Raw genomic sequence first — 13934 nt, forward strand, 5'->3', positions numbered from 1 at the left:
CAAATACACCTAAATTTTTATTTCCAGTTTGACATGGATTCAATTCCAGGTTCAAATGCTCGTTAAGGTTGCACAAAAATAAAATGAACAGATAATATTTTGCCAATCGGGCCCGGCCGCGGTCGGCAAGTCGAACGAAGCCGAAGCTGGCGGTAGCAGGGAGGAGGAGGGGAGATGAAGCGAGCGCGTTTTGGGCTGTCCGAGGCGTGCACGGGTAGTGCCGAGCGGAGCTGGGCCGAGCTGGCCGAGCCGAGCCGGGCGCCGAGCCGAGCGCCGAGCCGAGCGCCGAGCCGAGCGCGACCCGAGCGGCTCGGGCCGAGCCGAGCGCCGGCCGGCGAGCAGCCCGACAGCCCATGGCGCGCAGTAAATACATCAATCTAGGAGTAATTTTTACGTGCCGCGTTAATGTTATAGGCCTATACTGGGTGAAAAAGTACGAGGAACACGCCTGTGCAAACGGTTTGATCGCGCGGCGTCTAGTTTGGGTTTCCATAGCCCTCCATTCAACTCGGGGGTACTGGGGGGCCGCCTTTCCACGGTTCGAAAATCGAACCCCCTTCTAACAGTGCGCCAGCGGTGCTGGATGCGATGACCCGAAAGGATCGGCACACTTCTCGCGCTAATCCCGTCACTCCCGAAGGTCGTTCGTGTGGCCGGGCGCTAGTGTCGTAGCCACATCGTGCCGAAGTGAGGACCTCGTCCGCCGGGCCGGCTCGGGCTTCACCTACCTCCGTTTCCGTGTCGCTGGCGGCCCTTCAGTCAGTGCGGGAGCAGTGGACAGAAGACAGAAAGTGTCTGGTTGTTGACGTGATTTGTGTTGTGCACCGCGACTAGAAGATACCACGATGCAACGGCGTAAGCTGCGTGCAGACCGACAGCAGGATGCCACTACATGTAAGTACAGTGCTTGATGTGTGTATTGTACACCAATTACGGAAAAAAATACTTAGTTTGTCCAACCGATTCGTCGGTTGGTTTTCGCCCAACTAAAGATGTTTTCGTTTTAGTAACGAAAATTTCTTCGGAAAAACGAAATGTTAGTGAGAGAAGCGGAAAGTGCGTTGCAGCAGTGAATTTGAATGTGGTCTCAGCGAACCGGGTCCTTTGGCACGAGCAAAACTAGTTCGCTACGACAACGATCCAATTCGCTGCTGCAACGATGGATTCGTTGCGCCATCAAACTTCCCCGCTTTTCTAACGAAATTTTCGTTACTGGAACGAAAACATCTTTAGTTGGGCGAAAACCAACCGACGAATCGGTTGGACTTACTAAGTATTTTTTCCGTAACGCACACGTCATCGTGGCGTCGTGTTTAATTGTGTATTCCCCTCGCCGCCCGCCTTTTTCGAACACACATCTGTAGAGAATGGGGCACATGAGGTACCTTCTCAGCGACCAAGATGCGCACCCATGCACCGTACACTATCGAGGTCGTTTGCACCTGAACTGGAGCGATATGGGGCCGGGCGGGCATGACTTTGTACAGGATAGGGCACTTCGAGCACCTCCAAGGCGGCCAGGATGCAGGTGCGGGCGTCCCCTGCAGCTGCAGCAGTAGTAACATTGAACGCGCATTGCGGCGAATGTGCTCGATAAAAGTTTTGAGACTTTCGGTATTTTATTCCAACATCCCGGGTTGACGCTAGAGTCATCTTTTCTGCAAACTCAACAGTGTACTCAGTACACTCTCTTTAGCGTGTACTCAACTGCATATATTGCCTAGGTGTGTACTTATCTGAGTACACTCTCGTTAGAATGTACTCGTCTGTTCACACTCTCGTTGGAGTGTACTCATCTGAGTACACTGTCATTGGAGTGTACTTGTCAGTACACTGTTGAGTTTGCAGAGTTTTCGCCTTTAATTCGGCTTCTTTCGCTAGCCGCAGAAAGTTCGTTTGAAGCGCGACAGAAGGCGAGCGCAATCGTCATTCAAGGCGCGCGCCCGCTAAACGAGGCGAAACGAAGGTTAAAAACAGGCGAAATAAAGACGGTGCGCAAGCTTATCTTTATCGTCGCCGACTGGGGGCTTCCGGGAGCCTAAAAGAAGGCGATAAAAAGACGCGAAAAAGGCTCGTAGAAGCCCGGCAGAAGAGGTGAAAGAAAAAAAAGACGAAATCGAGCGCTGCCGGCCGCTGGTCGGCAGCGCAGCCACCGCGGCGCGGCAGCGTGAGACCCTCCAGCAAGTCGCCCTGGCCCAGCGGCTTGCGGCACAGACTTCCGAGTTCCGGAGTCCGTGGTTCGACACTGCGTCGAGTCAAAGTCAGAGTTTACTATTTCCCAGTGCGACCGCCGGCCCCCACCACCTCTCTTGCCGACCGCCGGCCGGCAGGGCTGGGTCCAATAATTGCGGCGTGTTAGTATCTGTGCCCGGCAAATTCCGTTTTTTTTTGTTGTTTTTTTGGAATGTTTGTCTGGACTTAGTAAGACGGCCAGGCACCACAGCGCGGCCACGCGGCAGGGGGCTACCCCGCAGTGGGGTACCGGGGACGCTTGGGGTCGCTTCGGCTGGCCGGGCCAAGCCCTCCCGGGCACCCAGTCTTTCGGAGAAACTGGAAAACCCACCGGCTGTGTGACGCTGCACGCCTAGCAGCAGGCCTCCAGCTCTGCAAGCGATGCGATCCAGCGGGAAAATAATTCCCGGAAGGGTGAGGAAGATGACTTCAGTGCCTGGCCTCGTGGTGTAGGGAGTTTTGGCCAACTGCGCCGTTTTCTGGCCGCCTGCGCCGGCCTTCTGGCCCACTGTGCGGGTCTCGGCCGGGTCACAGTAGGCCAGAAGAGCGGCGCAGGCGGCCAAAACTTTGGACGTGTTTTGAGCTTTAGAGTCGCTAAATGGGACTCGAACCGTACGTGTGACCCCACCAATGGATTCCTCCTTCGGAGAGCAATCCATTGGCGGGGTCACACGGTCGGTTCAAGTCATATGTAGCGGCTCTGGAGCTCAAAACGCGTCTAGAGTTTTGACCAACTGCGCCGGTTTTTGGCCGCCTGCGCCGTCTTCTGACGCACTGCACCGTATGTCAGAAGAACGTGGAGGCGGCCAAAATCCCGGAGACGTTTTCAGCTCCAGAGTCGCTAAATGGGACTCAAATCGAACGTTTGATCCCACCAATGGACTCCTCTCAGCACGAGGAATCTAATGGTGAGGTCACACGTTCGATTCGAGTCCCATTCAGCGACTCTGGAGCTCAAAACGTGTCCAGGATTTTGGCCGCCTCAACGGTCTTCTGACCCACTGTGCACTGTGCGGGTCTCGGCCGGGTCACAGTGGGCCATAAGATCGCAGGCGGCCACCAATGGATTCCTCGTTCGAAGAGCAATCCGTTATTGGGGTCACACGATCGGTTCGAGTCCAATTTAGCGACTCTGGAGCTCAAAACGCGTCTAGAGTTTTGGCCGCCTCCCGTCTTCTGGCCCACTGTGACCCGGTCGCCCAACAGAATGCCGGCAGAGGAAGGCAGAGTTCGGCCACAGTGTAGGTGTCTCCCTACACCACGAGGCCAGGCACTGAAGTCATCTTCCTCACCCTTCCGGGAATTATTTTCCCGCTGGATCGCATCGCTTGCAGAGCTGGAGGCCTGCTGCTAGGCGTGCAGCGTCACACAGCCGGTGGGTTTTCCAGTTTCTCCGAAAGACTGGGTGCCCGGGAGGGCTTGGCCCGGCCAGCCGAAGCGACCCCAAGCGTCCCCGGTACCCCACTGCGGGGTAGCCCCCTGCCGCGTGGCCGCGCTGTGGTGCCTGGCCGTCTTACTAAGTCCAGACAAACATTCCAAAAAAACAACAAAAAAAAACGGAATTTGCCGGGCACAGATGCTAACACGCCGCAATTATTGGACCCAGCCCTGCCGGCCGGCGGTCGGCAAGAGAGGTGGTGGGGGCCGGCGGTCGCACTGGGAAATGGTAAACTCTGACTTTGACTCGACGCAGTGTCGAACCACGGACTCCGGAACTCGGAAGTCTGTGCCGCAAGCCGCTGGGCCAGGGCGACTTGCTGGAGGGTCTCACGCTGCCGCGCCGCGGTGGCTGCGCTGCCGACCAGCGGCCGGCAGCGCTCGATTTCGTCTTTTTTAGCAGATGATACGTTTACGTATCAGCGTGCTTGTACTCTCGTGCAGAGAGTACCGAGTTTCCGGCTAGCCAGGCAGCACTTGCCTCGTTGCCTGACTAGCAAGCCTAGAAGAGACCGCGCGCCTCGCCGGCAAGGCAGCGGCTGGCTGGCCTGCCTAGAAGATTATGAGCGGAGGGCCCTCAGCGTGCCGCGCCGTCGCGCCGTGCCGTCGCGCGCCGCACCATGAATCGGGGCGCCTGCGGGGGCTCGGGTTGCGCGCGCGGCGTATAACCTTGACACCCAGTTATCTAGTACTCATGAAGTGCGTCCCTCGCGTTGCGCGTCGTCACGAGACGCTGCTAGCACGCATCGCGTAGCTGCCCCCCTCGCCCATTCCCTTGCCGAGACGCCACGTCCCGCCGCGCCCCGCCACACCCCGCAGCAGTCTACACACACACGCACTTGAGCCTTGAGTGCGTAGAACGCATAGTGCAGCGCCCCCCCGAACCCCTGCCCCTCTCGAGAAGCGGCGCGTCGGCAGTGTGCGGTGCGCCACTCTTGCTTATCTATCTTGAGGTCGGGTTCGGGTGGCGCGCCGGCCGGCCGGCCGGCCCCGCTTGGAGATGTGGCTGACACGCCGCGTGCCGCAAGGCGCCTTGCCCTTTTTATGGGTATTGAGTATTTATGTGATTAGCCACCCAACACAAGTGGTATCGGACATATGAGTGTCCCACCGTCATTGCGAACATGGCACGTTAGGATATTCAAAAGTTATACTAAAATTGACATTTTCATAAATTACCATGCGTAAGAAATTTGTCAAAAAAAAAAAAAAAAAAAAAAAAGGGTTCCGAGTGTTTACTCTTTGAAAGAAATTGACAAAATGTCGCATTCATACATTTCAATAAACATTCTCATCAGTATCATCTGCTTTCACGTTAGCGTTAGCGTTAACGTTTTTTTTCTTTCACCTCTTCTGCCGGGCTTCTACGAGCCTTTTTCGCGTCTTTTTATCGCCTTCTTTTAGGCTCCCGGAAGCCCCCAGTCGGCGACGATAAAGATAAGCTTGCGCACCGTCTTTATTTCGCCTGTTTTTAACCTTCGTTTCGCCTCGTTTAGCGGGCGCGCGCCTTGAATGACGATTGCGCTCGCCTTCTGTCGCGCTTCAAACGAACTTTCTGCGGCTAGCGCAGCGGTTCCCAACCCTGGGGTCGCGACCCCAAATGGGGTCGCGAAAAAATTTCGAGGGGTCGCGGCGAGGTGGCTGGGGTCGCCTGGGGTCGCGGTGGTTTCCCCTGCTAGCCCACACGCCGAGCACTGGCGGGAACAACGAATCAGACGCAGTGACTGCTTAAATGCCGCAAAGTTGATCAAAACGGTCACAAATGTCTGAAAAATCGTGTTTTGGGCCGACTTTAAGCATCTACTGCGGCTGATCCGAGGCGGTATTTCGTCCTCCCTCAACGGGCAATTGGTCTTTGGACCTTCCTTTTGCATGCCTCTGTTACGGAAAGCGATTATCTGCCTTAGTTTGGGAGCAGTATTGCCGCAAAGTTGATCAAAACAGTCACAAATGTCTGAAAAATCGTGTTTTGATTAACTTTGCGGCAATACTGCTCCCAAACTAAGGCAGATAATCGCTTTCCGTAACAGAGGCATGCGAAAGGAAGGTCCAAAGACCAATTGCCCGTTGAGGGAGGACGAAATACCGCCTCGGATCAGACGCAGTAGATGCTTAAAGTCGGCCCAAAACGCGAGTTTTCACAGACATTTGTGACCGTTTTGATCAACTTTGCGGCAGTACTGCTCCCAAACTCAGGCAGATAATCGCTTTCCGTAACAGAGGCATGCGAAAGGAAGGTCCAAAGACCAATTGCCCGTTGAGAGAGGTCGAAATACCGCCTCGGATCAGACGCAGTAGATGCTTAAAGTCGGCCCAAAACACGATTTTTCACAGGCATTTGTGACCGTTTTGTTCAACTTTGAGACAATAGTGCTTCCAAACTAAGCCGGATTATCGCACTTTGTATCAAAGGCATGCTTAAGGAGGGGTCGCGTGGGGTCGGAGCTGACTGTTGGGAAGTCTAGCTTTCAGGAGCGCGTCAATCCGTCGAGTGATTCCGCCGCCCGCCTTCCTTGCGCTGTCTCTCTTGCATCCCTACGGTGGCACACTCCGTGAGTGCGAGAGAGACGGACAAAGAGGTGCGGACAGCTGAATCGCGCGACTGGTTGCCAACGTGGCCGCGCACAGTGGGCCAGAGAAGACCGGCGCAGGCGGCCAAAACTCTAGACGCGTTTTGAGCTCAAGAGTCGCTAAACAGGACTTGAACCGAACGTGTGGCCCTACCAATAGATTTCTCGTTCGGAGAGCAATTACATGGCAGGGTCACACGTTCGGTTCGAGTCCCATTTAGCGACTCTTGAGCTCAAAACGCGTCTAGGGCCGCCTGCGCTGGTCTTCTGGCCCACTGTGCGGCGCGCAGCGCGGCGCTGCCTCCTCCATGTGGACCCAGCCTCACGGGGAAGTCCGCCATGTTTGTAGCATTTTACATAAATTGCTGTTTTTTGGAGTTTTGACTGTTCTGGAGGCCCCAAAACACAATTGTACATGTACATTAGCATCGTGATCCTCGCAAAATTCTGCGTCCGATAGACTACTTTTTTGCCCCCTAGGACGTTTTTTGAGGATGCCATGCCGTTTGGAAGGTTTCACAAAATTACATTTTTGAGTAAAAAGTCAGACGTTTGGCATGGGGCTAGCTCCTAAACGAGCCCCATACGCACAAAAGGGGACTTTCGCCTCGAAGGTGCTCCAATGGCCTATCTTGAACAAAGTCATGTCTTTCTGGCCTCTTATCGCCCCAGTGGCCACCTAGAAGGTCCCTGAAATGTCCCATTCTTCGCAAATGCATGCCTTTAATGCTGGCTTGACGCGCAGGCGCGACGCCAGGAGACTTGACAGTGATTAGCGTTGTCCGCTTTCAACTGTTTCAGAAGCAACGGTTAAAACTAAAATGGAACACTTCACTAAAGTACTTTCAAAGTAATTAAAGCATTTTTTTTTGTTTGTACAGGTTCTGAAAAACACTATTTAGTGAGGTTTGAGGACAACAATATTATTACTTCCAAAGAAATGCATGTAAAGAAAGCTGTTAACTCCAACAAAACAATGGCTCTATGGTTACCAAATTTTCGGTGGTATGATGCTGAAATTTTGGCGGAGGGCAGTAAGTATAAATTTTTATGGTAACCGTACTTAATTTGTTTTTAAAATAACTGTTTCATTTTAATTTGATTTAGGTAAAGAAGAAATGGATAAAAAGCGGGACGAATTAAAAACAGCACATCTAAATGCTAGCGACGCAGCTTCATCTGAAGATGCTGGCAGTACTGGTACGTTGTTGTGGTTAAATAAATATTGTAAACGAACAGTTTTATGTATCTTGACTTGTACAACAATTCACTCTACTAAGCCTTCCTCTTCCGTCTTAGTGGTGTTTGCGTAGCACTTGAGGTCTGGAAAGCAAGGCGTTTGTTGATTTCTCAAGTAACGATTATCCCGTTTCCAGGGTCGTCTACTAGTAATATGCGCAAGAGAGAAACCATGATTGACACAAGCCAATCTGAGGAAGAAAAGTCATCATTTAAAAGTAGTTCTGCTATTGAGGAAAAAATCTTACCTGACAAGCCCCTTGCGATGCCTGTAGTAAACCCAAAACGCCCAAACGGTTGGTGTTTGTTTCAAAAAGGCCCTAAGAGACAAGCTGTTCTGTATATTAACTTGAATTTTCTGTCTGTTTCAGAGTTGCCTTCTGCCAATGTCGGAGAATCCAAAGAAGATGCTGTAAGCACTGCTCAGAATGCTTCGGGCAACGGTGAGCCCTTGGAGGTATCTACTGTGATCGAGGATCAAAAGGGAACCGCCTCTGTTGAGCGGCATCAAGATGTAGAAATTACCATGCTCAGTAAGTCTTCAAAGCACTTGCACCCTGCATAAACAGTATGTTTGTTAATTTTCTCAAGTAACAACTGTCCCGTTTCCAGGCTCTTCTACTAGTAATGTGGGCACGAAAGAAACCATGATTGACACAAGCCAATCTGAGGAAAAAAAGGCATTACTTAAAAGTAGTTCTGCTATTGAGGAAAAAATCTTACCTGACAAGCCCCTTGCGATGCCTGTAGTAAACCCAGGACGCCCAAACGGTTGGTGTTTGTTTCAAAAAGGCCCTAAGAGACAAGCTGTTCTGTATACCAACTTGAATTTTCTGTCTGTTTCAGAGTTGCTTACTGCCAATGTCGGAGAATCCAAAGAAGATGCTGTAAGCACTGCTCAGAATGCTTCGGGCAACGGTGAGCCCTTGGAGGTATCTACTGTGATCGAGGGTCCAAAGGGAACCGCCTCTGTTGAGCCGCATCAAGATGTAGAATCTACTATGCTCAGTAAGTGTTCAAAGCATTTGCACCCTGCATAAACAGTATGTTTGTTAATTTTCTCAAGTAACAACTGTCCCGTTTCCAGGCTCTTCTACTAGTAATGTGGGCACGAAAGAAACCATGATTGACACAAGCCAATCTGAGGAAAAAAAGGCATTACTTAAAAGTAGTTCTGCTACTGAGGAAAAAATTTTACCTGACAAGGCCCTTGCGATGCCTGTAGTAAACCCAGGACGCCCAAACGGTTGGTGTTTGTTTCAAAAAGGCCCTAAGAGACAAGCTGTTCTGTATACTAACTTGAATTTTCTGTCTGTTTCAGAGTTGCTTACTGCCAATGTCGGAGAATCCAAAGAAGATGCTGTAAGCACTGCTCAGAATGCTTCGGGCAACGGTGAGCCCTTGGAGGTATCTACTGTGATCGAGGGTCCAAAGGGAACCCCCTCTGTTGAGCCGCATCAAGATGTAGAATCTACTATGCTCAGTAAGTGTTCAAAGCATTTGCACCCTGCATAAACAGTGCGATTGTTAGTTTTCTCAAGTAATAATAATTGTCCCGTTTCCAGGCTCGTTTTCTAGTAATATGGGCAAGAAGAAAATCTTGTTAAACACAAGCCTATCCGAGGAAGAAAAGTCATTACTTGAAAGTATTTCTTCGATTAACTCAAAAATGTTACCCGACAAACCCCTTGCGATGCCTGTTGTAAACTCAGGACTCCCAAATGGTAGGTTTTTGTTTGAAAAAAGCCCTGAGAGACATGCTTTTTTGCTGTTTTGTATATTTACTTCATTTTTTTTCTGTTTCAGAGTTAATTACTCTCAGTGTCAAAGGATCCAAAGAAGCTGCTGTTAGCAATAGACGGAAGGCTCCGGGCACCGGTGAGCCACTACAGGCACCTACCATCTGCGATGCACTGAAGGCACTACCTGTGGGCGGGGAACGGAAGTCACCTACTGTTTGCGAGACATCCTCCGTTTGCAAGGAAACCACCGTCGGCGACGCGACCATCTTCAGCAACGCACCGAGTGAAGACATTGTGAGCACTGCGCCAACGGCGTTTATCCTTTCCGACACGGAACTGGCGGTGCCGCCTTTGCTTTCAGAGAATATTATTCAGCTAGTTAACGGGAAGAGCCTTTATCCAGAGGGGTCGAACTGTTCTTATGCAGACCTTTCTGCTGCGCAGTTGCTTGAAGAAGTCCCTGACGTTTGCCAGCTAAACGATACAAATAATACTTTCCAAGAGTCGCAGCTTTTCCACGCGCTGAACGAGACTTTCCCTGATTTAGTGACAGAAGTTTCAAGCTATGCGCCCAAAGACAAGGCAGTTTTGCTAAATCTTCAGGCATCAGAAGTTTCCCTTACGTCTAGTATTTATGACTTCAACTTAGATGTAGATGACATGCAACCCCTGTTGAGACCCAAGCGCAATGCTGGTCAAGTTAAGTATCAATGTGATGGCAGCGATGATGAACATTTTTCTGGGGATGATGGTTCGGTGTACGAGCCGCGTTGTGAGTCAGAAGAGTCCTCAGAAGATAGTGACCCGGTGGGTGATCAGACTGAAAGCCCATCTCTAAAGAAAAGTGTCCCTCCTGAGTCACTGCAATCCAAAGCAATGGAAAACTCAAATACGCAAAAATTTCGAGAAGTCACTGTTCAAAGAAAGCATGGGGAAACACTGCATGTATCCGAATCACCTGTGGCAGTTAAAACTTTGCGTATCCAGACAGCTGTGAAGGGGCCCACTGGGCGACGGGTATGGGACAAAAAATACCCCTGCAAATTTTGCAATAAACTTGATCCAAAACTGCCTAGACACTTCGAGCGCCACCACGCTCAGGAGCCTGAAGTGGGTGCCTTTCTAGCTTTGCCAAAAAACTCAGAGGCCAGAAAACAGTTGCTGGACAAACTGCGGAGTGATGGTGAAAAGCTGCATCACTTTCAAATTTACGCGCGAAAGGAAGGCAATTTAAATCCCAAGAAGAGGCCGACTACGGAAACTGGGATCAACGACTACTTACCTTGTGAAGATTGCTGCCGGCTTATTAAGAAATCATATTTGGCACGGCACGTGGCACAATGCAAAATTCCCAAGGGTGAGTCTTCTGAAGATGTACCAAAAAGGAACATGAGAGGACTTCAAGCTAGATGCGCTCTTCTGCTGCCCACGGACTTGGAGATCGACAAGGATTTCAGGACGACTATTCTTGAAAAGATGAGGTTTGATGAAGCATTTAAGGAAATATTTTCTGACAGAATCATACTTCATTTTGGTCAGAGGTTGTTCAGTTACCTTGGGCGACAAAGACGAAACCATAGGACCATCAAAGACAGGCTGCGAGAATTGGGTCGATTTATGGATGCAGTAAAGCAGCTTTCACCAGACATAAAAAAAATGGAAGCTCTAATGCATCCCTCTCAGTACAAACTCATAATTAAGGCCATCAAAATAACTGCAGGCTTTGATGAAACAACTGGAATTTACGAAACTCCGTCGTTGGCTTTAAAACTTGGCCAATCCATGAAGAAATGTATCGTAGTTTACAAGGGAATGTGCTTAGATGATCCTGTGTTACTCCTGAACGTGCCCAATATCAAGCTCCTGCAGGAAAGACTGGAGGAAAACGCTAGTATAGATATCAACAAGGATGCACATTCCACGCTTTCTACAAGAAGCTGGAATGCTCCAAGAAGACTGCCCTTGACAGCAGATGTTCAAAAGCTTCATGCACATTTACTTAAACGCAACGATGAAATCAGAGAAGCCATGAAATCTGGAGTATCTGACAAACTTTACAGAGAGTTCTGCGAGGTAACTTTGTGCCGCGTTCTCCTGTTAAACAGAAGGAGAGTGGGCGAAATTCAATACATGGAATTGAAAGACTACCAGAGGTCGAAAGAAAACTCACCACGAGATGATGATCCAGCCATGAAAACCTTGTCAGAAGTAGAAACGGTGCTCGTAAAGACCCTGCAACGAATCGTGATCCGAGGTAAAAAAGGCAGAGGCGTTCCCGTGCTACTTACTGAGGACATGCAAAGTGCTGTTGAGGCCCTGATTGCCCTTCGTCCAGAGGTTGGAGTTCCCGAAGACAATGAATATCTCTTCCCAGCATTGCATGCCGAAGCTGGACATCATCGTGCTGACGTTGTCCTAAGGAAAATGGCAAAGGAGTGTGGCGCATCTGATCCTTCCTTACTCACTGGCACCAGACTTCGAAAGCACGTCGGCACATTGATGACTCTGTTGAATCTGCGTGATCACGAGCTGGACGCTGTTGCAGATTTCATGGGGCACGATATCAGAGTGCATAGGCTGTTTTACCGACTGTCCTCAGATACAATGCAGCTAGCAAAAGTCAGTAAGGTCTTGCTAAACATGGAAAAGGGCCAAATTGAAAAGATGAAGGGACTTAACTTAGATGAGATAACAGTTGACGATGAAGTTGATGATGTTGAGGACGAAGATGCAGACGACCCATTTGCTGATTTTGTTGATGAGGAACCAGCGAAGGAAGTCAAAGCTCCAGAAAAGAAGAAAACTAAGAAAAGGGTTCGCAATGACTCCAGTGGTGCTGACTCTGAGTCAGGTTGTGACTGGGCACCTAATGCTTCTAAAAAAGAAAGAAGCTGCAAGAAGACGGTCAAGAGGCACAAATTTACACCAAGTCAGTCAGAAACAATATTGAAACACTTTGAAAGACTTTTGCTGAATAAAATCACGCCACAGAAGCACCACGTTGACAAGTTTGTGGAAGCTTATCCGGAGTTTGGATCAGTCCCGTGGGACAAAGTAAAGCAGTTTGTGCGCAACAAATTTTTGTCTCTTGAGAATAAATCACAGAAAAAGAAGTCTCAGAAGAAGTAATGAATTTGTATTGAGTTTTGATCTCATTGTCTTTTATATTTAAGTTTTTTTTAAATCAGAAATATTGATTTCCTTTTCTTTAGTTATAAGTTCGTTTTTACTTCATTTGTTCCTTCTCTGTTTGTAGGTTGTGTAACTTTTATCTTTTTCTCTCTCTTGTGTTTAGTTGAGGCAAAAATAACAAGTATGACCACCTTATTGTCAAGAGCAAATTAAGGATTGCTCAACCTACAAGTTTTGAAGTTAACAAACTGTTTAACCTATTTCATAATTTTGAGTATTGTCGGTTTCAATTGGTGAATTACTTTTTACGGAAGGGTGCTCTAGGTGTGTAGCTGAATTGCATTCATGATTAATTAGATTGTCAAATGTTTAGAAAGGTTAGAAGTTGTTCAGCAAAGTTTAATGCAGACTGTTTTTTAAACTGTTAAGACAATGTAATGCAATTTAATTGCAGGCACTTTTTCATAAATTGTGAAACGCCTATGAAATTTAAAAAGAAATCTAGCAAATTGTTAAACTCAACACGTTTTTTTCAATTTCAATGATCTCTGTAGTGTTAGTAACGATATGTTTGCATTCCACGCAGCCTTGTATTTGCTTAACATCAAAATGATACCGTCCTTGGAAGACAGATTATGCACGTGACTGCTTTTGATGAAATAAACCTAGAAATACTTTATCCTGTATTTCCAATTTATTTAGAATTCATCCGTGCATGCCTCCGACACACTAAACAATCATTATACATGTTTGACTGAGCGAAATTAAAGTCCTTGCAGTTGTTCTGGGTCTTTTCAGGAAAGTTCTAAATTAACTTTACATTTAGTCGGGTTGATCACGAAAGTTTTGAAGTCCGATTAACTTTTTGGCTTAAAAAATGTCAAGTATCGGTTGCCTCAGCTGAGCAAATCCATTCTTAATACTCAAAAATAAAAATGGTATTTTGCCACTATGCTCACCTGACAAAAATGACACCTCACACCACGAAAAGCATTTACATTGAAGCCGCGAAGAGCACTGTCGCATAAGCATGTGTGTGTCTGCCCGGTCCTCGGATAGGCGTGTGGCTGCCCGGTCCTCGGATAGGCGTGTGTCTGCCCGGTCCTCGGATAGGCATGGTGTTGGGGTCGTCTGGCCCGGTCCTCGGATAGGCATGTGTGTCTGCCCGGTCCTCGGATAGGCATGTGTGTGTCTGCCCGGTCCTCGGATAGGCATGTGTGTGTCTGCCCGGTCCTCGGATAGGCATGTGTGTGTCTGCCCGGTCCTCGGATAGGCATGTGTGTGTCTGCCCGGTCCTCGGATAGGCATGTGTGTGTCTGCCCGGTCCTCGGATAGGCGTGTGTCTGCCCGGTCCTCGGATAGGCATGTGTGTGTCTGCCCGGTCCTCGGATAGGCATGTGGGTGTCTGCCCGGTCCTCGGATAGGCGTGTGTCTGCCCGGTCCTCGGATAGGCATGTGTGTGTCTGCCCGGTCCTCGGATAGGCGTGTTGCTGCCTGGTCCTCGCAACAAAGTAACACATTTAAAAATATGCAAATATTCGGTTTTTTTTGTGAGTGTTCTTTTTTTAAAGGCTTAATTGGC

The 13934-nt window shown here is 49.2% G+C and overlaps 1 protein-coding gene across 1 annotated transcript; it reads left to right on the forward strand.

Annotated features, from left to right (window-relative positions):
* The first annotated feature begins 765 nt into the window (after positions 1-765).
* Positions 766-13031, forward strand: LOC117643486. Its single transcript, XM_034382409.1, has 11 exons — positions 766-894; positions 7121-7273; positions 7347-7439; positions 7616-7774; positions 7850-8011; positions 8091-8249; positions 8325-8486; positions 8566-8724; positions 8800-8961; positions 9044-9202; positions 9285-13031. Exons 1-11 carry the CDS (start codon positions 846-848, stop codon positions 12347-12349), a joined length of 4482 nt encoding a protein of 1493 aa, XP_034238300.1. The 5' UTR covers positions 766-845; the 3' UTR covers positions 12350-13031.
* The last annotated feature ends 903 nt before the right edge of the window (positions 13032-13934 follow it).

The sequence above is a fragment of the Thrips palmi genome, unplaced genomic scaffold (genome assembly GCF_012932325.1).
Source record: "Thrips palmi isolate BJ-2018 unplaced genomic scaffold, TpBJ-2018v1 HiC_scaffold_17, whole genome shotgun sequence".
NCBI classification, from domain to species: domain Eukaryota; kingdom Metazoa; phylum Arthropoda; class Insecta; order Thysanoptera; family Thripidae; genus Thrips; species Thrips palmi.